The following is a 27,228-nucleotide window of genomic DNA, read 5'->3' as shown; positions in this document are numbered from 1 at the left end:
TCCTCTCTCTCTGGTTAGTCTTTGTTTTAAACAGAATTTTCCTGACCCTGCTGAGTTGCTTCTTGGCCCTTGCTGTTAGAAGCAGTACTGCAGTGAATAATGTTTCTGTATGTATGCAAGCATATCAGTCCATTAAATTCCCAGGAGAACTGGTAATCAGAGAGTATATAGATTTTTTAGTTTTGCCAGCTATTGCCAAAGTCCCCTCCATAGGGATTGTTCCACTTACACTCCTACCAGCAATATTAGAAATTAGAATGCCTATTCTTCATACAGCCTCGCCAACAGTTTACTGTCAGACATTTGGACTTTTGAAGATCTGTTAAGTTAAAAGCATTCTATCCCAAACCTTCCTTATAAAAGAATTCCAAATTATATAGATAGATAGATAGATAGATAGATAGATAGATACTCTTCACTCTAGGAGGCAGAACTTAATTCCCCTCCTCTTTAGGATGGGCTGGTCCTAGTGACTGTGACTCGCTTCTAAAGAGTAGAGAGTAGAAGGGGAAAAAGAGAAACTTTACAGCAGAGAAATCTGACAGATCCTACCACACAACCAGATGATCAAGGTCAGCATCACCAATGATAAGACATGTTGATACCATGTGCACCCTGGAACTATGTGATCAGAAAGGCAGCTCATATCTACTGTATTCTTCTCCTCAAAACACCATAATCTCCACCACTTCAAGTCTAATCACAAGAACACATCAGACAAACCCAAGTTGAGGTACATTCTACAAAATACCTAGCCAGTACTGTTCAAAACTGTCAAGATCATAAAAACAACAACAGGAAAAAAAAACAAAAAACAATGAAAGACCAAGAAACTTTAACAGACCAGAGGGGGCCGTAATGACTAAATGCAATATGGTAGCCTCGATTTGATCTTGGAACAGAACAGAAAGAGGATAGTAGTGGAAATACTGGTGAAATCCTAATATAGTGTACAGCTTAGTTAACTTCTGTTAACATTAGAGGAAGCTGGGTGAAGGGTGTACTAGAATTCTGTTATCTTTGAGCTTTCTGTAAATCTAAAATTATTTCAAAATAAGAAGTTTGACTTCATCAAGATTAGAAACTTCCATACATCAAATGATACTATTCAGAAAAGTGAAAAGACAATCCACATAAAATGAAGAACATATTTCCAAGTCATATATCTGATAAGGGATTAACACCTAGAATATATAAAGAGCTCCTACAACAGCAACAGAAAACCCAATTCAAAAATAGACAACAGACTTGCATAGGCATTTCTCCAAAGAATATATACAAACGACCAATAAGCACATGAAAAGATGGAGAATGACAGGTGTTGGTGAGGATGTGGAGAAATTGGAACCTTTGTGTGTTTCTGATGGGAATGTAAACTGGTGCAGCCGCTGTGGAACACAGTTTGGCAGTTCTCAAAAAATTAAATAGAGAGTTACCATGTGATCCAGCAATTCCACTCTCGGATATATACCCAAAGAATTGGAAGCAGGGACTCAGACAGATACTTGTACACCCGCGTTCGTAGCAGCGTTATTCACAATAACCCAAACAACCAGGAGGTGGAAACAATGCAGGTGTCCATTAACAGATGAAGGGATAAACAAAATGTGTATACCAGCCCTGGCCGGGGTGGCTTGGTTGGTTGAAGCATTGTCCCGTACAACCGGAAGGTGGCAGGTTTAATTCCTGGTCAGGGCACATACCCAGGTTTTGGGTTCGATCCCCAGTCAGGCCACATACTAAAAGAAATGGACCAATGTTTCTCACATCCATGTTTCTCTCTCTCCCTCCCCCCCTCCTCTCTAAAATCAATTTGTAAAGATACATATCCTTGGGTAAGGATTTTTTTTAAGCCTTACCTGAGGATCTTTTTCCATTGATCTTTAGAGAGAGTGTGGAAGGGAGGGAGAGAGAAGGGAGAGAGAGAGAGAGAGAGAGAACCATCGTGAGAGACATATCGACTGGTTGCCTTCCACACTCGCCCCGACTGGGCTGGGGACCGAGCCTGCAAACAAGGTACATGCCCTTGACTGGGAATCAAACCCACGACCCTTCAGTCTGCTGGCCAACACTCTAACCACTGAGCAACCGGTCAGGACTCAGTGGGGATTTAAAAAAAAATTAATGTGATATATACCATACATACATATTCAGCCATAGAAAGGAATGAGATTCTGATACATACATTCTACAACATGGATGAACCTTGAAAACATGCTAAGTGGAATCAAACACAAAGAGACGTATGTGATTCCACTTAAAAGAGGTACCTAGAATAGGCAAATTAATAGAGATAGAAAGTAGAATAGAGGTTGTGCAGAGAGTTATTGTTCAGTGAGCACGGAGTTTCTGTTTGGGGTGATGAAGAGGTTCTGGAAATAGTGGTGAAGATTATCCATTGTTATCAGTACACTTTGTGTCGTTTAATTGAACACATAAAAATGATTAAAATTGTACATTTTTTCTGTATATACTACCACAATAGGAATGATTTAGAAAAATACACAAAAATAACATTTAAATGTTTATTTTTTAAACGGTGTATCCAATGTGATTTAAAAATATATATATTTTATTAATTTTTACAGAGAGGAAGGGAGAGGGATAGAGAGTTAGAAACATCAATGAGAGAGAAACATTGAACAGCTGCCTCCTGCACACTCCTCACTGGGGATGTGCCCGCAACCAAGGTACATGCCCTTGACCGGAATCGAACCTGGGACCCTTCAGTCCGCAGGCCGACGCTCTATCCACTGAGCCAAACGGGCTAGGGCCCAATGTGATTTTAATTTTCATCTTTCATTATGATTGAGATGGAGCATCTTTTCAAATATAAATCGTTTATATTTCTTTACTGTGAATTCTGTTCCTATCCTTTTTCCTTTTCTTGTATCTTCCCCAGTTTGTTGTTTGTCTTCACTTGGCGTTTGATGGTTTTTGCTTCTTTCCAAGCAGACATGTTTTATTTTCATGAAGTCGGATTTAGTTATCTTTTCTTCCATGGCGGTTGGATTTGTGTCATAGTTTTCCCCATTTCAAGCTTATCAAGGAATTTGTCCCATGCTTCTACTTTTAATGTTTCATTTTTTTCCATGTAAATCATTGACCCATTTCAGCCCGGCCAGAGTGACTCGGTTGGTTGAACGTTGTCCTGTGCACCGAAAGGTTGTGGGTCCGATCACTGGTCAGAGCCTGTTTCTCTCACATCAATGTTTCTCTCTCTCCCCCTCTTCTCTCTAAGCGTGTTCTCGGGTGAGGATTAAAAAAATCAGTCAATTGTTGACCCATTTTATTTTTTAAAGATCTTTTAAACATATATAGATATAGATATAGATATAGATATATAGATATATTGATTTCAGAGAGGAAGGGGAGAGAGAAACATCAATGATGAGAGAGACTCATTGATCGGCTGCCTCCTGCACACTCCCTACTGGGTATTGCGCCTGCAACCCGGGCGTGTGCCCTTGACTGGAATTGAACCCGGGATCTTTCAGTCCACAGGCCAGTGCTCTATCCACTGAGCCACACCAGCTAGAGCAATTACCGACCCATTTTAAATGTATCCTGGTTTATATGAGTGAAGTGTAGTCAGTCATAAGATCTTGCACGTGTCCGTTAGTTAATCTTCTAGATGCAGTTATACTTGGGATCTTCCTGTTTTCTAAACAGTGGCACCCTGAATACAGGCAAGGTATTTATTTCTGCAGATTATATCCTCATATCATTGACAAGTACTGCTGATTTTACCTTCTCCTTTCCAACTTTTAATCTCTTTTCTTCATTCCTTTGTTGAGTTGTTTTAGCTAGTATCTTAGAACAATGTTACTAATAGACATGCTAGTGTTGTTCCTGACCAGGATTGGGCTCCTGCTGGTGGTAGTGTATATGGTGTCTGTTTTTCCTTGCTTGTTTTTTTAATATATTTTTATTGATTTCAGAGAGGGAGAGAGAGAGAGAAACATCAATAATGAGAATCATTGACCGGCTGCCTCCTGCACACCCCCTAGTGGGGATTGAGCCTGCAATCCGGGCATGTGCCCTTGACCAGAATCGAACCTGGGACCCTTCAGTCCACAGGCTGATGCTCTATCCACTGAGCAAAACCAGCTAGGGCTGTATTTCTTTGTTTTAAGTAAACATATATTCGTTGCTTTTAGAATACTTTTTAAATCAAAAAAATAAAATATTGGGCACCTGCTGAGTACTATGCACTAAGCTAAGCTTTGGAGACTAGGGCAGTAAACCAAATGGGTATGATTCTTTCATTTCCCAGAACTCAATCTAGTTTACTTTTTCTTTTCTTTTCTTTCTTTCTTTCTTTTTTTTTTTTTTTTTTTTGAGGAGGGCACTTAAAAATTTATTTTTATTGATTTCAGAGAGAAAGGGAGAGGGAGAGAGGGACAGAAACATCAATGATGAGAATCATTGATTGACTGCCTCCTGCACGCCCCCCACTAGGGATCGAGCCTGCAACCCAGGCATGTGCCCTGACGGGGAATTGAACCGTGACCTCCTGGTTTGTGGGTTGACATCAACCACTGAGCCACGCTGGCTGGGCCAGTCTAATACTTTTTTTTTAAGTCATTGAAGAAATGCACATTAAGTCAACTTTGCAATAATGACTTTACAGTTATTGCAGTGGGAGTTTAAACGAAACAGCTGCTAGTGCTGGCAAGGTGACTGAGACAGGCAGGGCGCAAAATGCAAGGTGAGGCAGAGATAGAGAGGGAGGTTGGCAGGAACCTTCGCCTGCAGGACTCTGCAGACCTTGTAGGGCCTTGGTGAGCATTTTGGTGTTTTATCCTGAGAGTAAGAGGGAGACACTGAAGGGAGTGATAGGACTGGGCTCAGTTGGCTTTGCCTTGTAGAGCACTCCCTCACGTTTGGGGTGTAGAGAGTGAACTGGGCTGGAGTCCTGGGTGGAGGTCAGGACTCCACACCCGCAGCCCAGGGGAGGAAGACAGCATGGAATGGAGAGGCGAGGGAGGGAAGGAGAGGAGTGGATTGTGTTGGTGAGAGAGGTGGGAGCCCGCTCGCCCCGCGGGGTCCGGATTTAGGGACCCCTGTCGGGGGTTGGGGCTGAGGGTCTACAAAGAGTGAGTAGGTCGGGCTCAGCTTCACCTAGTGCACGTTTCAGAAAGGACTGCCCTGTGACCCCTCCCACTTGCCTTCCCCCAGGGGTGGTCGTGGGGACAGGACTGGCCGCTATGGAGCCACCGACCGTTCCCAGGACGACAGTGGGGAGAACCGCAGCCGGGACCATGACTACCGAGACATGGACTACCGCTCGTACCCCCGCGAGTATGGCAGCCAGGAGGGCAAGCACGACTATGATGACTCCTCCGAGGAGCAGAGTGCAGAGGTGAGGGCGGCAGGGCTGGCCTGGCCAGGTGGGGGCGGAGGGTGGCTCCAGTAGGGCCTCCGTCTGACTGCAGGTAGCTTTCAGCTCCCATGCCTTTGGACTGTGCTCAGTGGCTTTGCCTCACCTGAAGGGTCTGTCCCCACTCCCCCTCGGGGGTGGGGAGGCTCCTCTCCCGAGTTGGGGCTCCCTGACTTCCATATGCTTGGCTCTGTACTTCTGGGGGCCCCTCGCCACCACCTCTCTCCCTCTTCCCCAGGACTCAGGGCCCACGGTTTGCAAGCCGTGCATGCCTGCTCCCAGCCAGTACAAGGCTCCTGAAGCGCCTCTCAGTGGCACTCGGCGTCTAGGGGCGGGAGGGCCACTGGGAAACTAGTTCTCACCACATAGAGCAGCTCTGGGATGCCAGCGTGGGCATTTCCTGTGCTGCCAGAGCCCCTAGACAGAAGGGAAGGCCCTGCTGAGGCCTGTCCTCTGTGCTTCATGTTGGTAGTCAGCCCTAGTCTGAGGAGGAAGGCACGATGCTCCCCATCAGGGAGCCTTCAGCTGAGGGGAAGAGGCAGCCTTGCCTTAGGGAAACCCCATTTGAGGGGCATTCAGGGCCCTGGTCTAAGCCAGCAGGCAGCTCCCTTACTTGGCAGGTGGGAAGGATGCTCTTGCAGCCTCAGCCCTGGAAGGGCGGAGTGTGGGCCGCTGGCCTCCCTCCGGGTGGGGGGTGTCTAATGCAGAGACCCCTATGGGAAGCAGCCCAGCTTTCCCATTTGGGGAGGGTAGCTGCGGTGGGAAGGATAGGAGTGGAGCACTGAATCATCTGGCCCTCCCGAGGGCGGGGGGTAGGGGGTGGACCCAGCCTGGCCTGCTCAGTCCTGGAAGGATGGGTTGGGCAGCATCCAAGGAGCCAGCACCCACACCCTCTTAGGAGGGGTCCTAGTGGCGACAGGCTGGGCAGGCGGAGGATCAGGGACCAGGAGGCGTGCTGTGGCCCTTGCACGTTGGCTTGGCTCTGACCAAGATCTTAAGCTCTTCCTATACCCACAGCTTGGCTACAGGGCCCAGGCGCAGGCTGGGAATCACAAGCGATGCACGGCCTTCTGTGGCACAAGGAACAACTGTGCACAGTACTAGCTGAGCTGCCTGGGGAGGAGCAGGGAGTCACAGAGGGCGGGGCTTCACGTGCCAACCTCAGACCACCTCTTCCCAGGGAGATTGAAGCAGTGTCTGGCCACCGGTCTGTGGGAGCTCCTTCCCCCGCCAACAGAGCCACCGGCTTCTCCCCACTCCCCTCCAAGGCAGCCCCCAGAGTCCTCACGTCACGGGGAGGATGACTAACAGGGCCTCCCCTACCCCCCTGCCTGCCCCAGGCCTTTAGCCGGAGCCCGCCCAGCCCTGGCTTTCAGAGCCTGCCTGCCTCAGAGAGCCAGTGGCCAGCCCCCAGGCCCACCCCAGACTGACTACGCGTCTGGTGTCTGTCATCTTATTCTGTTGGCCAGGATTCCTACGAGGCCTCCCCGGGCTCCGAGACTCAGCGTAGGCGGCGGCGGCGGCACAGGCACAGCCCCACTGGCCCGCCGGGCTTCCCCCGAGACGGCGACTATCGGGACCAGGACTATCGCACGGAGCAAGGGGAGGAGGAGGAGGAGGAGGATGAGGAGGAGGAGGAGGAGAAGGCCAGTAACATCGTCATGCTGAGGATGCTGCCACAGGCAGCCACTGAGGATGACGTACGTGCCCCCCCACGGCCCCGGGCAGGTGGCAGAGCAGGAGGCCAGGCTGGGTTTCCTCCTCCAGGGCCCTCAACTTCTCCCTCACCCTGCCCTCAGCACCTTCACCCCTTCTCCCCACCGGCTCCCGGCTCCCCGCACTGACCTGGCCTCGGACAGGCCTTGTCTCCTGGTCTGGAAGGAGGAGCGGAGTGGCGGATAGATTGGATGCGGGAGGGAGCAGAGCATTCCTCCCGCACATGCCCCTGGTCCTTCGTCCATTCTGCGTATGTGGGTCGAGGGCCAGACGTTGGCCAGGCCCAATGCCAGGCCAAATGCCGGGTATTGCTGGTGGTAGAGGTGATGCTGGTGGAAAGGGTCCCCATGGAATTTTCTGAGGTTTTCTTCTCACCCCTCCCCCTGCCCTCTTTTGTCACCTGCATCAGATCCCCTCACTGGCCTGGCCACAAAGCCTGGGGTCTTTTCTTTTCTTTTCTTTTCTTTTCTTTTCTTTTTTTTTAATCCTCATGCTTAGAGAGAGGAAGGGGGAGAGAGACAGGGACAGAGAAACAGAGGGAGGAGAAAGAATGCTCAGAGAGGAAGGGGGAGAGAAAGAGAGAAGCATCGATCAGTTGCCTTCTGTAAATGCCCCAACTGGGGATCGAACCCACAACCTGGGTGTGCGCCCTGACGGGAATCGAACCATGCACAGGACGATGCTCCAACCAACTGAGCCACTCCAGCCAGACAAGCCTTGGGTTTTTTCTTTGACTTCCTTCCTCCGCTGCTAACAGTCTCTCCACACTGTGTTCCCTTCCATCTTCCTCCCTTTTCTCCTGCTCCTTCTCCTGGAGACTTCCCCTAAGGAGCCCCAGTAAAACCCTGAGAGGGCCCCTAGAATAGCCTCCTTGCTTCTCCTCCTCCTCCCTGCCACCCCCCTTCCCTGTGAATTCTCTGCTCAGCTCTCCTCTGAGATCTGCCAGCCGCCCTCCAGTCTGACCCGACTGGCCCATTTCTGGTCAGACAGTACTGAGTGCTGGCCTCTCTTGAGGATTTCTGACTTAATCCTCACAGCCACCCCGCGGAGAAGGTACTCCTTGTCTTTCCATTCTCTGGATGAGGAAGCCAAGCCCCCAGCAGTGAAGTGACTTGTCCCAAGTCCCAGCCAGTGAGTGGCAGGGCAGAGTTGGGTCTGAAACTGAGCAGGTGGACCCCAGAGCCCTAATTCTTGCTGTGTCCTGAGCCCTTCCTGAGTGTTTGTGGTCCTGATAACCTCCTGTGTGTGTGTCCTTTTTCATCCTCCTACGTGTGCGTGTATGCGTGTTTAATCTCCTTTCTGTTGTTTAACCTGATAAGGGAACCGAGGCCCATAGGCGTTCAGGCTTCTGCCAGCGCCACCACTGGCCTAGAGACCCTGCTGCACCTGGGCCAGATCCTGAACTGCCTCTGCAGCTTCCCTCCGGCTGACTTCATCCAAACCACACCTTTTTGTCTCTGCCCCAGGTTTTGCTCCACTCAGGTTCTAGGAGCAAACATGGCTTGGCGTTGGCTCAGACCCCAGTCCTTCCTGGTTTCGTATGTGTGTCAGGTCTCTTGATGCAAGCAGAGGGCAGCCCCTTAGCCAAGGGCCAGAATTGCATCCCAGCTTTCCTCGCTTTGTGGCTGCACCAAGCCTCTGGTCAGGCCGCCCCCGCCTACCATTCTCCATGGCCAGGCTCGCTTGCTCTCATATCATTCTCTGCCCCAAGGCTCATCATGCTGCCATGCTTCACCTTGCGCCAGGCCCAGTTCTGCAATTGACTCTCCAAGTCCGGGGCCGAACGCTGAGACTGGGTACTGGTGTGGGTCTGGGGCTCTGGTCATTTGGGGGAAAGCCCTGAGAGGAAGAGGAGACGGTGTGTGTGCGCGCATAACCGATGGCCCCTCGGGGCCTGGAGGCCTCCAGCCGGCCTCAGCTACCCAGCAGCCCCCTGTGCTGAGCCGGCCCCAATCTGTATCTCCCCTTACAGATCCGTGGCCAGCTGCAGTCCCATGGCATCCAAGCGCGCGAGGTCCGGCTGATGAGGAACAAATCCTCAGGTGAGCTTTCGTTCCAGTGCCTCCCCCTGCTGCTGGCCAGCCTCTGCCACCAGTCTCCTCCTGCCTCTGCCTCCTCCGCACCCTCCCTCCCCTGCCTTCCTACCACAGCTGGGGATGGGCAGCTTGGGGTCCCCCTCTTGTTCTCTCCCCTTCGTCCCGCTCTCCTCACAGCTCTGGCCAGCAGTCTCTTTGGAGGGGCTGTTGGGGAGGAGGTGCAGCTCTGAGCCGAGCTGAGCGCTCCCCAGGGGCAGGGCCAGGGCCAGGCTCCGGGGAACCTCCTCTCTGGGACTCTGAGTATCTGAGATGGTAACCACCTCCCAATATACCCCCTCCCCTCTCCGTTTTTCTCCTTTCCCTGCCCTCACTCTCCCCCCCCCCCAACATTTTTCTGGTAATGGTCTCTGACCAGAAAGTAGGTCCGGCATGGCCCCACCCATGTATCCCAGGAGGGGAGGCAGGGGATGGCTCTCACCCCAGGGCTCATCCCAAGGAGCAGCCAGAATTTCTGGCCCACCTGTCCCCTCCCTCCCTCTTGCAGGCTGCTTGGAGCTGGCCTGAGGGTAGTAGGGGGTTTTGGGGGGAGCTGTCTCTACAGGATCTCTGGCCCAGGCTCCCCAAGGCAGGCACAGTGGGGCCTCACTCTGCCTGGGCTTCTCTCTCCATCTCAGTCTCTCTCCTCCCCATGCCTTCATATCTCTATCTATCATCTATCTATCTATCATCTATCTGTCTGTCTGTCTGTCTATCTATCTATCTCACTATGTCTCTCTCTCTCTCTGTATCTCTCTCTCTCTCTCTCTCTCTCTCTCTCTCTCTCTCTCTCTCTCTCTCTCTCTCCATACCATTCCATCCTCCTGTGCATCCTAACAGTTCTTCTTTTGGAGATAAAGCATGCACCCCTCAAGCCCCGCCACATCTCCACCCTCCCTGTGTATGCCTCTGAAGGTACAGCTGCTTCCTGCAGACTCAAGGCCCGGGTTCCTTTCCTAGCCCTGGCCAGGCCTGGAGTCTCCCTTGATAGCCTGCAGGTCTTGCTCTACTTCACCCTGGCCCAGCCACGTGCTATTAAGATTCTGGTCTCTGCCCACAGTAGTGCCCCAGGTGCAGCCTCCTCTGGCCCTGGGCACATCTCCCAGATACCCACTGATTCTTCAAGGCCTGCCTGGCCGATCCCGGCCCCCGTTCTCCTGCTGTCTAGGAGGACCTGGGCAGTGGGCGGCTATACTCTTCCCACTGGGCCCACCTCCCATGTACTGTGGTAAGGCTGAGGTGACATTACCTCCCTAACCTTCCAGGTTCCTGATGGGCCTGGATCCTTCCTAGCCTCACCGAGCAGCTCGACCCAACTTTCCTTTGGCTGCTTTGTTTCAACACCTATTACAGGGCCCCTCCTGGGCTCCCCTGGCCTTGTGCTGGGACCTGCCCATCTGTCATTGATTCTGGCCCATGTGGAGCCAGCAGCCTGCCCACCTGCCCTCCTTCCTTCTCTGGAGACAGATCTCTACTCGTACCCTTTCCCTCCCAGCTCCTTCTCTCCGTCTCTGTCACCCCGGGCTGGCCTGAGCCCCACTTCTGTCTTTCTTCCCAGCTGGCGTGTGTATATCTTTTCCCACCCACCCTCCTCTCTCTGGCTGTTTTCCTTCCTCCTCCTCTCCTCTCTCCTGCTCCTCCCAGTCATCTACCTGGCCTCCCACCCCATGGTCTTTCTCTCTGATTGTTTCTTTCTCTTCCTTTCTTCCTTTCTCCTCTCCCCCTTCCCTCTCTGCCCCCATCCTCTCCCCTCGGGTCCCGCCCCCGGGAACGCCGTGTGTCCAAAGCTGTTGACTAACCCACTGCGTCTGTATCTGAATGCTGTCTCCAGGTCAGAGCCGGGGCTTCGCCTTCGTCGAGTTTAGTCACTTGCAGGACGCTACACGATGGATGGAAGCCAATCAGGTTGCTTTGCCGCACTTGAACCCCCCCCCCAAACAAATACTACTTTGTAATCGAGCGCTCCCCATCGCCTGATTCTTATGGACACAGTTCCCTGCCCTGTGGCCCTGTGTCCCATTCCCCCATCCCCTCTCTCTCCCCCTTCCTGACCCTCAATATCTCCTCTTTCCATCTCTCGCTACCCACTGGGCAGCCCATCAAGAGCCCACAGTCACCACCTGCCCCTCCCCTGCCAGGCACCAGCTCTGCCCCTCCACCTCTCCGGGAAGAGCTTTCAGAGAAAAGTCTAGAAGGAAGGGCCTTCCACCAAGGTTCCCACGCCCAGGGGGACTGTCCTGTTCTGGGGTTAGGCAGAGCCAGTACTTCGTTCCACTCTCAGGCATGGCTGGATCCAGCCACGGGGGAATGTAGCCGTTGGCACAGTCATTAGCAAGTCCCGTCTTACCAGCTCTCCCCACATGTGAGTTCAGCCCTTTGATTCCTACACAAGAGGCCAGCATTGGTCTGTTGATGTAAAGTACCAGTCAAGTGTGTTAGTTTTATTCCCTAGGACTCACCTGCGGCCCCAGTCCTCCCATTGCACCTACCTGCACAGGAGTCCCCACCGGCCCTCTGCTGGGGAGCCTGCTCTCCCGGAGTGGCACGGGCTGCTCCCCCAGCAGCTTTGGGACCTTGAGAGACCCAAGGATCTGCTTGCCCACCCAGAGCCTGGCTCCCTGGTGTGTGGCACTGACACTGGCGGGAAGCATCGGGGGCAGGTGTGTCGGAAGAGGGCTCAGCAGGGCCGCCCCTGGGACCATCTCTGCCGGTCCCTAGGCTGATGCCGGTCCCTAGGCTGATGCCGGTCCCTAGGCTAGTGCCGGACCCAGCCAGCCACGGGGAGACAGCCTCCCAGCAGGAACTTCCATCTTTTCAATATGGCTCTTTCTTTCTCCCCTTCTCCAGCACTAGTGCGCGTGTACTCTCTCTCTCTCTCTCTCTGTCTTTCTCTCCCCTCCTCTCCCTCCCTTCCCGCCCCCCCCTCATCCCCAGTGTAGCCTGTGTAGTGCTGGCCCTGAGTGTGGCCTGGCAGTGTCAGGGCCGAGTGGGGGTTTCCCCACTGTCAGGCAAGCGTCGCTCAGCCGAGCCCTGTGTGCCCGGTTGGCTTGTGTTCACGTGTGCGTGCGCGCGTGCCCTGCAAAGGCAGCAAACAGCTGCGCCCCAGGGCTGTGGCGCTTTCCCTCCCTCCTTCCCTTCCTTCTTCCCTCGTCAGTTCTCCGACCTCCCTCCGTTCCCTGTCCCTCATCCATCCAGCTGAAGGGCTCGCTCACTCTCTTCTCCTGTGCTGAAGCGGTGCTGGGGCACTGCTGCCTGCGCCTCACTCGGCTCTGCTTCTTCCTGCAGCACTCGCTCAGCATCCTGGGCCAGAAGGTGTCCATGCACTACAGCGACCCCAAGCCCAAGATCAATGAGGACTGGCTGTGTAACAAGGTACAGGGGCGGTGGGCAGGGGCGGCCACGGACTGAAACAGCAGCAGCCGTGGAGGCAACATCTCTGTCCCCCTGGGACCTCTGAGGGCTGGCTCAGCTCCAGTGGCCACAGTTCCTTGCCACTCACCCACCCACCCGTGTGTACTGAGCTTTTACTCGGTGCCAGGCTCTGCCCTCATGAAGCGTGTTCGTGCTGGAAGTCCCAGTATATGGTCAACAAATACTTATGTAAACGATGAATTAGTGATAGTGGAGGCATGACATGGTGTGTAAGATGCGGACCTCAGACCAGACTGGCTGGAATGAGACTCTCCCAGCTCCACCTGGATTCTGATCATCGCCCTTTCCCTCTCTCTACCTCGCTTTCCCATCTCTAGCATGCGAATAGTAATGAGACATGGCCCCAAAGGTGCTTGGGCGGATTAAAATGTGATGAGAAGGTCACACTTGGAACAGCTGCTGGCCCACAGGTAGCACCGTTTGCCGTCAGCCGTTATTCTGAAGGAAGGCACAGGGTGTTCGAGAGTCCATGTTAGGTGACCTGACCTGAAAGGCCACTGTGACAGAGCCATGTCCACCTGAGACTGGGGGCTCTGGCTGTAGGCTTTTGTGGTTCTAGTCCCGGAGAGGAAGCTGAGGTTCCAGAGAGGTGGCACTGGGTGAGCCCTGAGCCATGACTTGCTCCTGATTACAGGGGCCATGGGTGCAGGTCTCGCCCGGGGCCAGCCTCACAAGCAGCCCTAAGCTGTAGCCCCACCCCCCACAGCTGGGTGGCAGTCCTGAGACTGGAGGGGAGGGCAGAAGGCTTGGGGAGTCCCCGGCCCTCTCCTCAAGATGAATTCTGCCTAGGAATGGGGTTAGGCTTTTGTGTTAAAAAAAATAATAATGATGCCAGAAGGCAGGTGTCTACTGTCAGAGAGGTAGGGACAAAGCAACAGTGGAACTCCATCTCCCCCTATATTTTCACACTCCTCGAGACCAGGGAATTCTCTCCTTTCCCTTTTTCACCCCCCACATCTTGTTGGTCATAGGGTCCTGTCACTGCCATTATAGAAATACCCTCCCACCCTGGCCGGTTTGGCTCAGTGGCTAGAGCGTTGGCCTGCAGACTGAAGGGTCCCGGGTTTGATTCCGGTCAAGGGCACGCTGCAGGCTCCTCCCTGACCTGGGCTCTGGTCAGGGCGCATGCAGGAGGAAACCAATCAAAGTGTGCCCCTCACATTGATGTTTCTCTCTGTCTCTCCCTCTCTCTTCCACTCTCCCTAAAAATCAATGGAAAAATGTCCTCAGGTGAGGATTAAAAAAAAAAAGAAAGAAAGAAAAAAAGAGATGCCCTCCCTGCTATTCCCACAGCACAGGCCAGTCCTCCCCTCCCCCAGACAGTCACCATGGCCCCTCTCTGGTATGCTGGTGTCTTTCCTACCTTCTCACCTGTAACATTCCTCAGAACCACCTGCCCCTGACCTTCTCTGCTTAAAACCCCCATAACTCTGAACTTCAGTGGCACCATCCTCCATAACCTAGCATCACCTTTCCTCCCCAGCCTTGGCTTTTGCCTGTCTCCTCACCGTCCTTCACCAGCTACAGCAAACCTCTGGTTTCCCCGCAAACCCACACCAAACCAGACACCCTGCTGACCTGCCCAAGCCGAGTGAGCGGTGCCCCTCAGGGCCCTGCTGGTGCCCGGACCCACACACTCACCTGCCCCTCTGTGCTCTTGGTAGGCCCTGAGGGCAGAGGCCACATCCTGGGCATGCAGGGCAGAGCCTGGCACAAGAGTGGTGCTCAGTACCTGACCTTGGAGCAGAGAAGTGTGGCAGCTGGGGGGGGGGGGGTCTCCAGAGGCAGATTTCTCCAGAGCAGCAGGACCCAACCTAGTCCTTGAGATAAAGAAAGGATGGAAATCTGGTAAGAGAGGGACTCCTGGCTTTTAGGGAGAGAAACATCGGAGGTTTCTGAACAGGGAAGCAAGTTTGGGGAAGAGGAACCTACTAAAGCAGTGGTTGGCAAACTGCGGCTCGCGAGCCACATGCGGCTCTCGAGCCACATGCGACTCTTTGGCCCCTTGAGTGTGGCCCTTCCACAAAATACCATGTGCGGGCGCGCACGTACAGTGCGATTGAAACTTCGTGGCCCATGCGCAGAAGTCGGTATTTTGTGGAAGAGCTACACTCAAGGGGCCAAAGAGCCGCATGTGGCTCGCGAGCCGCAGTTTGCCTACCATTGTACTAAAGGAATGGTCCTGGGAGTTGGTACCTCGGAGGAGGCAGCAGTTTCCTGGGTGGTAAAATTGTCGATTCCTGAGCTGGATTGGCACTAGGGACAGATTTGAGACCGTGTAAAGGGGAGATTCAGAGGCCTGAGAATGACAGCCAGAGCCCCCTGCCTCCTGCTTCTGGAGCCTCCCTTTACCGGGGGCGGGCCAGGGTTCCCTGGGGGACCTATGGATCCAGGTTTGGAGGGCATAACGGGAAGCCTCCCCCCCCCCACCCCACTCTGACGGCCTGGCCTGTGCCTCACAGTGTGGCGTCCAGAACTTCAAACGCCGTGAGAAGTGCTTCAAGTGCGGTGTGCCCAAGTCAGGTGAGGCCTCACACCTCCCCGCTCCCAGGATGCTGGTGGGAGAGGGCAAAGGGTGGCCAGCCTTGGAGTCTCGCCTTTGTCACTACCCTGTCTCCTGCCTCCCCTGACAGAGGCAGAGCAGAAGCTGCCGCTGGGTGCCAGGCTGGATCAGCAGACGCTGCCGCTGGGTGGACGGGAGCTGAGCCAAGGCCTGCTCCCCTTGCCGCAGCCCTACCAGGCCCAGGGAGTGCTGGCCTCCCAGTCCCTGTCCCAGGGCTCAGAGCCAAGCTCCGAGAACGCCAACGACAGTGAGTCAGTTGTTTGTTCCTTCTTCCTCCCTGCCCTCAGGTGTCTGGGCTGCGCTGTCCAAGGCCAGAGAGATGCTGACCAGGACTTACTAGTCGTCCTCCCAGGGGTCTCCAGCTAGTGGGGAGATAGGCAGGTGATGGGGGGAGAGCAGGGGAGGAGCATGGCCTGACTCGACTTTGGGGGTGTGTTGGGAGTTCTCGGCAGGTGAGCGACTGAGCTGGGACTTGGAACTGACAGGCATAGTTTGTCCAGGAGGAAGAAGTGAGAGGGAGCAGCAGGTGCAAAAATGTGGAGGCCAGAGGAGAGGGTGCAGTGGGAGCCTGCAAAGGGGAGGGCTGGAGCAGAGAATCAAGGGCGCCCCCTCATGCTGGGCCCCTTCCCGCAGCCATCATTTTGCGCAACCTGAACCCACACAGCACCATGGACTCCATCCTGGGGGCCCTGGCACCCTACGCAGTGCTATCCTCCTCCAACGTCCGAGTCATCAAGGACAAGCAGACGCAACTGAACCGCGGCTTCGCCTTCATCCAGCTCTCCACCATCGTGGTGAGGGCGGCACAGGGGGGGCCGGGCAGCCAGTGTCCCGGCCCCCCGGGGTGGGGAGGGGGGACCCTGACCCCAGCCCCCACCGCGGCCCCATGGCTGGCAATGGGGCAATGGAGCCGGGGACCTCCCCGGGCCTGACCCTTCTGCCCCTGCCTCCCCTCCTTCCCCTAGGAGGCAGCTCAGCTGCTACAGATCCTGCAGGCCCTGCACCCGCCGCTCACCATCGATGGCAAGACCATCAACGTTGAGTTTGCAAAGGGTTCTAAGAGGTCAGGGTCCCACCTGTGTCCCTTCCCAGTTTGTCCCCCAGCTGGGGGCCCCCCATCTCACTCCCAGTGTCTGACATCCTCCCCAGGGACATGGCCTCCAACGAAGGCAGCCGCATCAATGCTGCCTCTGTGGCCAGCACTGCCATTGCTGCGGCCCAGTGGGCCATCTCACAGGTACTCAAAGACTCTTCTCCGCCCCGGCATCTGGATAGATGGCCACCGCGACCCTCTCGCACCCTCTCTGCCATCAGGAGGGCTGGCTTGCTATTTTGGCTTTCCGCGGACCCAAAACCCTCTCACAGTGGCTGCCGTGGGCTCTAAAGCCTCACTCTCTCCTCCTCACCTCCCAGGCTTTCATTTTCCATGCCGCTGTGGCTGCTTTTCTCTCCTGTGTGGCGGCTATTGTATCGTCCTGAATTATTACAACTTTCTCTAATAAAAAGGAATTGATAAGGGGCTAGAGGAAAATTGGGAGCTGAGACTAAAGAAGGGGAGTATATGATACTTTCCTTGATCTGATGCCCAGCACATGTACCACACAACAGACGTACCAGCGCCAGCCCCGGGAGCGTTTGGCATGCATCTTTGTTCCTGTCTTGTTTCTGCTGCCTCCCTGTTCCGCTGTTCCCGGCAGCCCTCTCACCTCACTTGTCTGAGGGCCGCATGCTTTCTGTCGGCAGACACTAGCCTCAGCTGTGGGCAGCCGCTTCTTAGCAGGTTATTCCCCCCTGTCTCCCCTCCTTTGCTAATGAGCCCCTCCCACCTGCCCCTCAGGCCTCCCAGGGTGGGGAGGGTGCCTGGGCCACCACTGAGGAATCATCAGTCGACTACAGCTACTATCAACAGGATGAGGGCTATGGCGGCAGCCAGGGCACAGAGTCCTCCCTCTATGCCCATGGCTACCTCAAGAGCGCCAAGGGCCCTGGCATGACTGGAACCAAAGGGGACCCAGCTGGAGCAGGTGAGCCCCAGCGTCTCTCCTCAATCCCACGTGGGGGCCGGCAGGCACGGGGTCCCGGGCCCCGCCATTCACAGATGCGTTCCTCCCTGTTCCTCTTTCCAGGTGCCGAGGCCTCCCTAGACCCGGGGGCAGACTCTGTGTCGCTGCAGGCTTTCTCCCGCGCCCAAGCTGGTGCCACCCCTGGCATCTACCAGCAGTCGGCAGCCGAGGCCAGCGGCAGCCAGAGCGCTGCTGCCAACAGCCAGGTGAGGGAGCTGGAGGGAGACCCCGAGGGGGTGGGCGCCGTGGGCACGAGCAGACACTGAGCCCTGTTCCCTTGTGTGGCCCCGTGAGCAGTCATACACCATCATGTCGCCTGCTGTGCTCAAATCTGAGCTCCAGAGCCCCACCCATCCCAGCTCTGCCCTGCCACCAGCCACCAGCCCCACTGCCCAGGAGTCCTACAGCCAGTACCGTGAGTAGCCCGGCCTGTGGGTGGGCGGTGGGGAGTTCTTCACAAGGCAGGGAGGGGTTTGACTCCCCCTTACCATCCCCAGCTGTTCCTGACGTCTCCACCTACCAGTACGATGAGACATCCGGCTACTACTATGATCCTCAGACTGGCCTCTACTACGATCCCAACTCCCAGGTGATGGGGCGGCTCAGGGAGCGAGCGGGTGGGATCTGCATTTCCCTTCTTGAGTTCCTCCCTTATGCCCCTTCCCCCTCCTCCCCCGCAGTATTACTACAATGCTCAGAGCCAGCAGTACCTGTACTGGGATGGGGAGAGGCGGACCTACGTTCCTGCCCTGGAGCAGTCAGCCGACGGGCATAAGGAGACAGGGGCGCCTTCCAAGGAGGGCAAAGAGAAGAAGGAGAAGCACAAGACCAAGACGGCCCAGCAGGTGAGCACCCAGGCCCGGCAGTCACTGCTGGCTGTTCATGTCTTCCAACGACTGCCTCTCTGTCCCGTTACCCCCGCTGCTGAGGGAACATGCGTACGTGGGCAGGGATTTTGCTCCAGGGATAGATACCAGGCCCTGATCTAGCTCTGTTCTTTGCTATGTGACCTTTAGCCAGGGCAGTCTCCTCAGTACGGGACAGGGCCTCACACCTCCCTGAGGTGGTCAGTGCTGTCCACGTGAGCTTTGTCAGCTTTCCTGACCCCCAGTGGGAAGCCTCACGCTGCTGGTGGGAGTGTAGGCCGGTGTGGGCCTGCATACACCTTTGGGATCACCCCACCTCACACTATGGGTTGTCCGTGTCTGCATGTAGATATGTTCCAGAGAACTCAGGCCCAGCAGGGGGTGGGTAGGAACCAGCCACTGCAGTGTTCTGTGTCTGGGCAGTTGGCAGGAACCTCAATGTCCATGTGTATAGGGAGAGTATGACAGTCTGAGTGCAGCCCTTAAAAGCAAGAAATCGGCAATCTGGTCAGTTCTAAAAGTGGTGTTGTGCGTGGGGGGAAATCAGTATAATATGGGATGTGGCAAAAGATCAGATGTAAATAAAAATTATAGACAGAGAAATCCACCCTGTGCATTTTAGAATGGTGAAACGAAAAAACACAGGGAACATCATAATGCGGGTGTCTGTCAGGAGAATGGGGGCACAGCTGGAGAGGGGTTTGCTGACCATCGATGACAGTATGACAAGAAATGGGAGCTTTCCCCACTTCCCGTCTCACCTGCTTGAGGTGCAGGGCAGGGTGGGGCGGGCTGCTGCAGGGCCAGTGGACAGTGAATGAAGCTGGGTTTCTGAGCGCCTCACCGCCCCCCCACCCCCCACCCCTAGATCGCCAAGGACATGGAGCGCTGGGCCCGCAGTCTCAACAAGCAGAAAGAAAACTTCAAAAACAGCTTCCAGCCTATCAGCTCCCTGCGGGACGATGAGAGGCGGGAGTCAGCCACCGCAGATGCGGGATATGCCATCCTGGAGAAGAAGGTATGGTGTGGCCGCCCATCCACACCCCTTGCCCCATCTTATCATCCTGCCGGTCCCTGTGGAGTCCCTGAACTTGTGTCCTTCCACCTCAGGGAGCACTCGCTGAGAGGCAGCACACCAGCATGGATCTCCCGAAACTGGCCAGCGACGACCGCCCAGTGAGTGCCCAGGCCAGAAAGAGGGGTCAGGTGCCTCTGACCTTGCCAGGCCTGACCTCCTGTGCCCTCCTGCCTTCTACAGAGCCCACCCCGAGGGTTGGTGGCCGCCTACAGCGGGGAGAGTGACAGTGAGGAGGAGCAGGAGCGAGGGGGCCCGGAGCGGGAAGAGAAGCTCACAGACTGGCAGAAGCTGGCCTGCCTGCTCTGCAGGCGCCAGTTCCCCAGCAAGGAGGCGCTCATCCGGCACCAGCAGCTCTCCGGGCTCCACAAGGTGACAGAGGGAGGTGTGGCAGGGAACCTTGGTCCGGCCCGGCCCGGCCCAACCCGGCCCAGCCGCTTCACTCCTCCTGTCCTCTTGTAGCAAAACCTTGAGATTCACCGGCGAGCGCACCTGTCAGAAAATGAACTAGAAGCACTTGAGAAGAATGACATGGAGGTGAGGTGTGACCCACTCCTAGACTCCATCCCCCCTGTCCCTTGCCATGTCCATCCCCTCGGGCAGCTGGTGCTCAAGTTCTAGCTGAGAACGGCCTGGCTGCCATCAGGTATCTCGCATCCTGTCCCTTTGAGGCTTTCTTCCGATCCCCCCATGCCGGCTGCTCACACCCACAATGTCCTGCCTGCCTAACCTGGATCCTCCTCATGGGACTCCCCATCGATGCCCATATGTCCTGCCAGTAGTGACCAGCTCCCCCATTCTCTCACACACACAAACTTTCAGCAAATGAAGTACCGGGACCGGGCAGCCGAACGCAGAGAGAAGTATGGCATCCCTGAGCCACCAGAGCCTAAGAGGAGGAAGTATGGTGGCATGTCTGCCGCCTCCGTGTGAGTGCCCAGGGCCAGGTGGGGGGCCTGGGGCCAGCAGGTCAGTCACTCACACTGTACTGCTGTCCCCTGCAGAGACTTTGAGCAGCCCACGCGGGATGGTCTGGGCAGTGACAACATCGGCAGTCGCATGCTCCAGGCCATGGGCTGGAAAGAGGGCAGTGGCCTGGGTCGCAAGAAGCAGGGTATTGTGACCCCCATTGAGGTCAGTCTCCTGTGATCCCACCCCCATCCTCCATTTCTCTCTGCTGCAGCCCCACCTGGCCCCCAACCCCCCAGTGGATGACTGTAAGCAATCTGGCACCAGTAGGCCCTGTGCCCTGACAGTCTGCCTTCCTCACACAGGCCCAGACACGGGTGCGGGGCTCTGGTTTGGGTGCCCGAGGCAGCTCCTATGGGGTCACCTCCACCGAGTCCTACAAGGAAACATTGCACAAGACAATGGTGACCCGCTTTAACGAGGCCCAGTGAGGACCTGTGAGAGCTACTTCGACATCTGCTCCTACCAGCCCGGGACGGGAAGAATGAATGTCTGCTGTTCTGAGCAGGGCTCTGCACCTGTCCACCAGCCCACTCCCCAGCCAGACAGGCCCTGACCACGTCAGACTTTGAGTTGGTGACTTGTTGGAAAACTGGGCTAGGATCAAGTTCTTTTTGTAATAAAAACTGAAAAGTCCACAGCTTGCATGTCTCTTTCTCATGTCCCAGCATTGTTCGTGGCCCACACAGACACGGGAGCATACACAAAGATAGAGAAGGGGCTGAGGTGGGTGGCAGTGATGGCATTCAGTGGGTATACATGGTAACTACCAGCTCAGTGCGGGGTGGGGCAGGCAGAACATGGGTTCTGGCCTATGGCCCAACCCACAAGATTCTGGTCACAGCCTTTCACCGTTGTCAGGGCCAGAAGGTCCTGCTGTGCTAAGAAATTCAGTATCACCAGGGCACTGGCAAGCTTGAGGTCCACCTGGGTCAGAGCCAGGATTTGGAATACCCCATCCCAGCCATGGGCAAACTACGACCCATGGGCCGGATCCTGCCCGTTTGAAATGCATAAAACGAAAAAAAAATAAAAGACCGTACCCTTTTATGTAATGATGTTTACTTTGAATTTATATTAGTTCACACAAACACTCCATCCATGCTTTTGTTCCGGCCCTCCGGTCCAGTTTAAGAACCCATTGCGGCCCTCGAGTCAAAAAGTTTGCCCACCCCTGCCCCATCCCCTGGCCTTCCCATCCTGCAGGGGAATTTGTTCTGTAATGGCAAGGAAGGCTACACTGCATTTGGCCCTCCCTGGGTCTGGGACAATGCCTTAGGGCAGCGGTTCTCAACCTGTGGGTCGCGACCCCTTTGGGGGTCGAACGACCCTTTCACAGGGGTCGCCTAAGACCATCGGAAAACACATACATAATTACATATTGTTTTTGTGATTAATCACTGTGCTTTATGTTCAATTTGTAACAATGAAATTGGGGATCACCACATGAGGAACTGTATTAAAGGGTCGTGGCATTAGGAAGGTTGAGAACCACTGCCCTAGGGCATCTCCAAGTGGATAACAATAGCAATCTGGCACCAGTAGGCCCTGTGCCCTTGAAGGGCTGATGACCCCAAGGGGTGAAGAGAGAAGCTTGGCCTGCCAATCCCAGGTCCCAGGGATCGCTACCAGGACCATTTGGATCTACCCTTGTCCCCATCCTCTCCAGGCTGTTACCATGGGGCCCCAACAAAGATTTCTCCTGTATGGCTGGCAGCAGTAAATGGCACAGCCACTCTGGGAAACTTTGGCTGTTTCATACAAAGGTAAGCATATACTTATCCTATGACTTAACAATTCCATTCCTAGATGTTTACCCCAGATAAATGCCAACATCAACAAAAGGACTTGTTATATGTGTATTCATAGCAGCTGTATTCGTAATAGCCCAGGACTGGTAACCCAAACATGCAACAAGAGGAGAATGGATAAATTATGGTCTATTCATATAATGGAATACAACTCAGCAATAAAAAGTGCCGGGGTCCAACCCCAGCAGGTCCAGGGGTTCCCAAAGGTGTGGACGGAGTCGGCGAAGAAGGAATGACATCGAGACAGCGTTCAGTTGATCAGCAGCCTAGCCAGGATCTCCAGCCAAGTTCTGGTCTGGATCTCCAGAGAGGTTCTACTTAGGATCTCCAGCCAGGTTCTGTAGCCATGTTCCCTCGCTAGGTTCTCCAGCCAGGTTCTGTCCTGGTTCTCCAGCCAGGTTCAGTCACCAGGTTCTAGTCAGGTTCTCTTGACAATTTCTGTAGTCAGGTTCAGTCCAGGATCTTTTGCCATGTTCTCTCGCTAGGTTCTGTCTCTAGGTTCTGAGGCCAGTTTCTGTCCAGGATCTTTTGCCATGTTCTCTCCAGCGAAGTTCTTCTGTCTCTAGAGAACGTTCTGTGTAGGTTCTGTGCCAATTTCTGTCTCTCTCTGTCTCTTGCTGTCTTGTTACATCTGTATTTATACGAGTTGATTCCAATCCTATCAATCTCTATTCCAAAGGTTAGGGCGTTTCTTATCTCCATTCCAGGGAGTAAAGATTATGTAGCTTAAGCATGATTATTCGTAGTTAAAGTGATTAATTACCCGCCTGGCACTTAGTTAAGGGATTTTATTCCCTCCCTAACTTCAGGGGAAAATCCCTACTTGGGGAAACAACCTTTCTCAGAGAGGCGACCTTGGTTAAAACACATAGTGCCAAGAAGGTGAGCAAACATATTAAGAACAGTATGCCATATATGCCAGGTCCCTTGAAACAGCAAGCATGGACCGGCTCCCGGCAAAAAAGGAACAAAATATGAATACAAGCAGCATGACTGAATCTCACAAACATGTTGAGGGGAAAGGACACAAAAAGAATGTAGACTGTATGAGTCCACTTTTGAGGAATCCTCAATCAGATGGAACACATGGTGATGGCAGTCAGCATAGGATGGAGGTGGAGAGCGTGTTGTTTACTGGAAAGGATTGAAAGGTAGCTTTCTGGAATAATGAAGAGGTTCCATATCTTTTTAATTTTTTACTTTTTTAATCCTCACAGAAGATACGTTTGTATTGATTTGAGAGAGAGAGAGAGAGGGAGAGAGAAACATCAATGTGAGGGAAAACTCCCTCACATCGGTTGCCTAGTGCTCAAACCTGGGATTGGACCCTCTGCAACCTAGATATGTGCCCTGATGGGGAGTGGAACCCATAACCTTTTGGTATGCGGGAGGATACTCCAACCAACCGAGCCACTGCCCATGGCAGTTTCCATGTCTTGATTAGGGTGCTCCCTCTTCACACCTGCCATCTTACTCTGATCCCCTCATCACTTCTCTGACTGACAGTAGCCTTTTCACTGGTTTTTCTGCCTCCACCTTTCTTCTTAATTTCTTCTCTCACCACACAGAGCAGCCAGATAGTTTCTATGACGTGACTCCCCCGCTGAAAACCCCCTTTTACAGCTCTCCCATCTCTGGCTGACTTACAATGCCCTACTTGTTATGGCCTCCACCTTATATCACGGTGCTCTCCCTTCCTCACGCCTTGCCAGCTGTGGACTGTTGTGCTAGTCCTCAAACATTACAGCAACTTGCAACCTCGGGGCTTTGCACCTGATGTACCCTCTGTCCAGAATGGTTTCCCTGTCTGGGATGGTTTCCTCGTGTTACAGGGGCCTCAATTCCTCACTTTCCACATGTCACCTTCTCCCAGAGGCATCCAGTGACTACTGTACTTGGGGTACCAGGGCAGGTTTCTGAGGTCAGGGAAAGGATAAATAAGAAGGGAACGATCTGATGGAAGAGCATTCCGCTGCCCTTTCCCACGCCCCAGAGCACCGCGCCCAGAGTTCCACAGTTAGGTTTACTTTTTCCAGTAATCTGGAGCGGATGTTCACCACGTGCACCAAGCACCAGCTGGGCTGAACTACTACCCCCAGCATGCCCCGCGCTTCTGGGAAGAACCACAACTCGCAGGGGTGTTCGGGTCTGACGCGGGCCGCTGACGGCGCGGCCGCTGAGGCGGACACCCCTCTGAGCTGAGCGTCTGTGGTACGTTCCAACCGAGGCACCCGAGGCCCCGCGCTTTCGAGCTCCGCGCAAACTCTGGCTTCTCTTGGGCGACGGAGAAGCTGCCTTGATCTTCCGTTGCCCCGTGGCGTCGGCTCATCTCCAGTAGGAAGGCGAGGCTTCCGCTTGACTTAGGGGGTGAGTTAGAGCACGGTGGGTACCCCCCAGCCCGTGGACAGCATCTGAGGGAGGCGATCTCAGTTTCGGGGAACCCCCAATGGGCATGTTTGGAGGCTCCGGGCCCCGGGTGGCTATTAGGGGCAGCTGTTTGGAGAGGGATCCTAAACAAGTGATCTTCGGGGACTCGAGGTGGGTGGGATGTCGGATCTGTTTTAGGGAGTATCCCTCGGAGGCAGGATGTAGCTATCTGTCAGAGACAGGGTGTAAGAGGATGTTGGAGGAGACCTTTAGGGTCTATGTATGAGTGTTCTGAGTACTCTCTTAACGGGGCAGAATTTGGGGCACTCCCTAAGCGGGTAGGTGAAATTTGAGGTTCCTGAAGTCAAGGCTGTATTGGGGGACGGCTTGTTTCAGGGGAGGTCCTGGTGACTGTGGGAACGTTCAGGACCAACGTGGCATTGTAAGGGTATCCATGGCCTTTGTGACCTCTGGTTCTATGGTGCGGTACCCCCCGTGCTCGGGCACTCGGGGCAGAGAGACTGGAGACGTCGGGACCCACAGGCTGGTAGGGAGAGGGGCCCCCTAACCCGGACTGTGGAAGGGGTTACTGAAGCCCTAAGCTCTTCCCGAGGGGACAGGGCTCCACCGAGCCTTCATTAGCCCGGCTTTATTCATTATTCATGAGGAGGTGGGGCTGTTAGGAAGTCCATTTTTGCCTCTTTTGCACCTAGTGCGCTGGAAGTATGACTTGTGAATTATTCAAGAGGGTTGGATGAGCATGCTGAAGGGGCGTTCTTCAGTCTTTCTGGCAAACTAGAACTCATTGATAAATCGTAAAGGTGAGTAGCCCCCCGCCCCGAGTTTTCTGTAGCTTTTCTAGGGGCGTTATGCATAATTCATGAGGGGCGTGGCTTACAAGGCTTCATCTACATGATCCACTGTTAGCTTTCCCTTAGAGTCGCCAGGATTTAAACCTTTCCTCTAGGGAACGGACGAGGCCTCCCTCATACATGGTTCTTGTCTTTATAAACCCACTGATCCCAGATTATCAACAAAGGCTCCAGACTCCAATCCCATTGATCCTTGCCAGCTGTGTGATCTTTGGCAAATCTTTCTGTGAGCCTGAAAAATAGGTATAGGCAACATGATGATCAGATTAGTTTACATGCATTTAGCACTTTATTAGCTCATTAATCCCCACAACAGTCCTAGGAGGTAGCTTATTATTATCCTATTTAATAGATGAAGAAACTGGGACACCAGAAGGGTAAGTAATCTGCCTACAGTTATTGTCAGTGAGTGGCTGAGCCAGCATTCAAACCTAACCAGTCTAGTTCCAGTCTGTAATTTTAATCAAATGCTATAATCGACCCCCCCTCCCCAATTTAATGGTACTACTACTAATGTCAGTCATTTAGCACTCTGTGCCAGGCACCGTTCCAAGCCTTTTCTACATGTTTACTCATTGAATCTCTGTGACAAGGTAAGTCACTGTTCTCATTCTATGGGTGGGGAAACAGTGGCCCAGATCAGTGAACTGTCTGGCCCCAGGTCACACGGCTAGTCATTAGTGGGTAGGGATGATTTTTGTGAGGGTTTAAGAACTCTAAGAAGTTACCTTTGAGCTGAGACCTGAAGACAAGAAGGAACCAATTTCCTGATCAGTGGTACAATGCATGGAAAGGAAACACCGCAGGAACCACCATATCTATGAATGGGATCTGCTGTTATTCAACAGTGTTGGGCGCTTATTGTGTGCCCAGGGTTTATCTGGTGATTTGGTAGTCTGCCCTACCTATTTAATGGACACTGATGGCCTTAGCATTCCAGTGTCCTTCTGGGAGGGACATAACCTTTGTATTAATATATAATATTTACATTTTTATATATTATATAGTAATTTAAGCATCCTGTGCCAGCACTGCCCTGAACTCATTCTGTAATTCATATTCTCTGATTTTGATAATGCACATTGCCTTTATGAGGTGAGTACTATCCCCATTTTACAGCTGTGGAAACTGAGGCACCTGTCAAAAGCATTATGAGCCTGGATTTGATTGGACCAAGGCAGCCCTGGTTCATGTGCAGTTAATCAGCGGTGGGGAGGAGGCAAATACATTTCCCCTGGGTTTCCCCTGTGGCTCCTATCCTTGATCTTTAATTATTCATGAACAAGAAGGGGTGGTCTTATTGCCATGCTGGAGTATCCTAATCTCTACTTGCTGGGCAGGGCTGTCCATCCAGCCTCATGCATAATTCATGATAAGTGTGTGTGACCTTTCTTGACCTCCCTGAGTTTCCAGGTTAAGCTGCTGCAGCATCGTTATTCATTATTCATGAGCGAGGGCGGGGGCGGGGCGGAGGGGTGTGTGTGTGTGGGGGGGGGGGTGTTCTCCCTGTAGTAGCCCTATTTCCCTGCTTGCGGGGTGTTAGATGAAGCAGTAGGGCGGACCTGCCCCTTTTGTTCCATCCCACCAGGATTAGTGCATTATTCATGAAAGATGTGGCCTCGGTCTCCTTGGCTTCCGGGCTGCTGCAAAATCATTCATTATTCATAAGCAGCGAGGCGTGGCTTCATGTTTTAACATTGACTTTCTGGTTGCCGGGTGTTAGTCAACCAACCACCCGGCCTCATGCATAATTCATGACCAGGAAGTGTGTGTTTGATGCCCTTTCTTGGTTTCCATGGCAACGGCAATATATTCATTATTCAGGTTCAATGGGGCGTGGTCTGTTTTACCTGTTTTCCTACCTGCTTTCCTAGTTAGTGCCATAGTGGCCACCAGGTGGAGCTAGTCCTCTTTGAACGAGTCACAGACCGGCAGGGACCAAAATGGGCGCGGTCTACTTGCATCCGGGTCCCTGGGGGTGGGGCCGAAGGTTTTGTTCCGGCCTCGCGCTCAACGGCCGCCATCTTGTGTCGGCTGCT

At 53.8% G+C, this 27,228-nt stretch overlaps 1 protein-coding gene across 5 annotated transcripts in view; it reads left to right on the top strand.

The window, feature by feature from the left end:
• RBM10 (RNA binding motif protein 10) overlaps nt 1-20,775 on the top strand; it is a 28,304-nt gene extending 7,529 nt beyond the window's left edge. The window contains exons 2-22 of one of the 5 annotated variants that reach the window (XM_081115212.1): nt 5,182-5,365; nt 9,072-9,141; nt 11,003-11,076; nt 12,457-12,543; nt 15,066-15,126; nt 15,237-15,413; nt 15,800-15,960; nt 16,132-16,229; nt 16,316-16,403; nt 17,004-17,190; nt 17,293-17,435; nt 17,527-17,644; nt 17,727-17,818; nt 17,910-18,074; nt 18,964-19,113; nt 19,206-19,271; nt 19,354-19,542; nt 19,633-19,707; nt 19,993-20,099; nt 20,175-20,304; nt 20,445-20,775. In XM_081115212.1, the coding sequence (XP_080971338.1) occupies nt 5,182-5,365; nt 9,072-9,141; nt 11,003-11,076; nt 12,457-12,543; nt 15,066-15,126; nt 15,237-15,413; nt 15,800-15,960; nt 16,132-16,229; nt 16,316-16,403; nt 17,004-17,190; nt 17,293-17,435; nt 17,527-17,644; nt 17,727-17,818; nt 17,910-18,074; nt 18,964-19,113; nt 19,206-19,271; nt 19,354-19,542; nt 19,633-19,707; nt 19,993-20,099; nt 20,175-20,304; nt 20,445-20,570 (2,548 nt within the window). In that variant the 3' untranslated portion in view covers nt 20,571-20,775. Of the gene's footprint in view, nt 1-5,181; nt 5,366-6,818; nt 7,084-9,071; nt 9,142-11,002; nt 11,077-12,456; nt 12,544-15,065; nt 15,127-15,236; nt 15,414-15,799; nt 15,961-16,131; nt 16,230-16,315; nt 16,404-17,003; nt 17,191-17,292; nt 17,436-17,526; nt 17,645-17,726; nt 17,819-17,909; nt 18,075-18,963; nt 19,114-19,205; nt 19,272-19,353; nt 19,543-19,632; nt 19,708-19,992; nt 20,100-20,174; nt 20,305-20,444 lie in introns of those variants that run through there. The other 4 variants (XM_081115216.1, XM_081115213.1, XM_081115215.1 and 1 more) reach the window with 4 other exon arrangements.
• Nucleotides 20,776-27,228: the final 6,453 nt, after the last annotated feature.

Source organism: Myotis nattereri (assembly GCF_964212035.1).
Source record: "Myotis nattereri genome assembly, chromosome: X".
NCBI lineage: Eukaryota > Metazoa > Chordata > Mammalia > Chiroptera > Vespertilionidae > Myotis > Myotis nattereri.
Note: the sequence above shows the minus strand (reverse complement) of the source record. Positions and strands in the feature narration are given on the sequence as shown.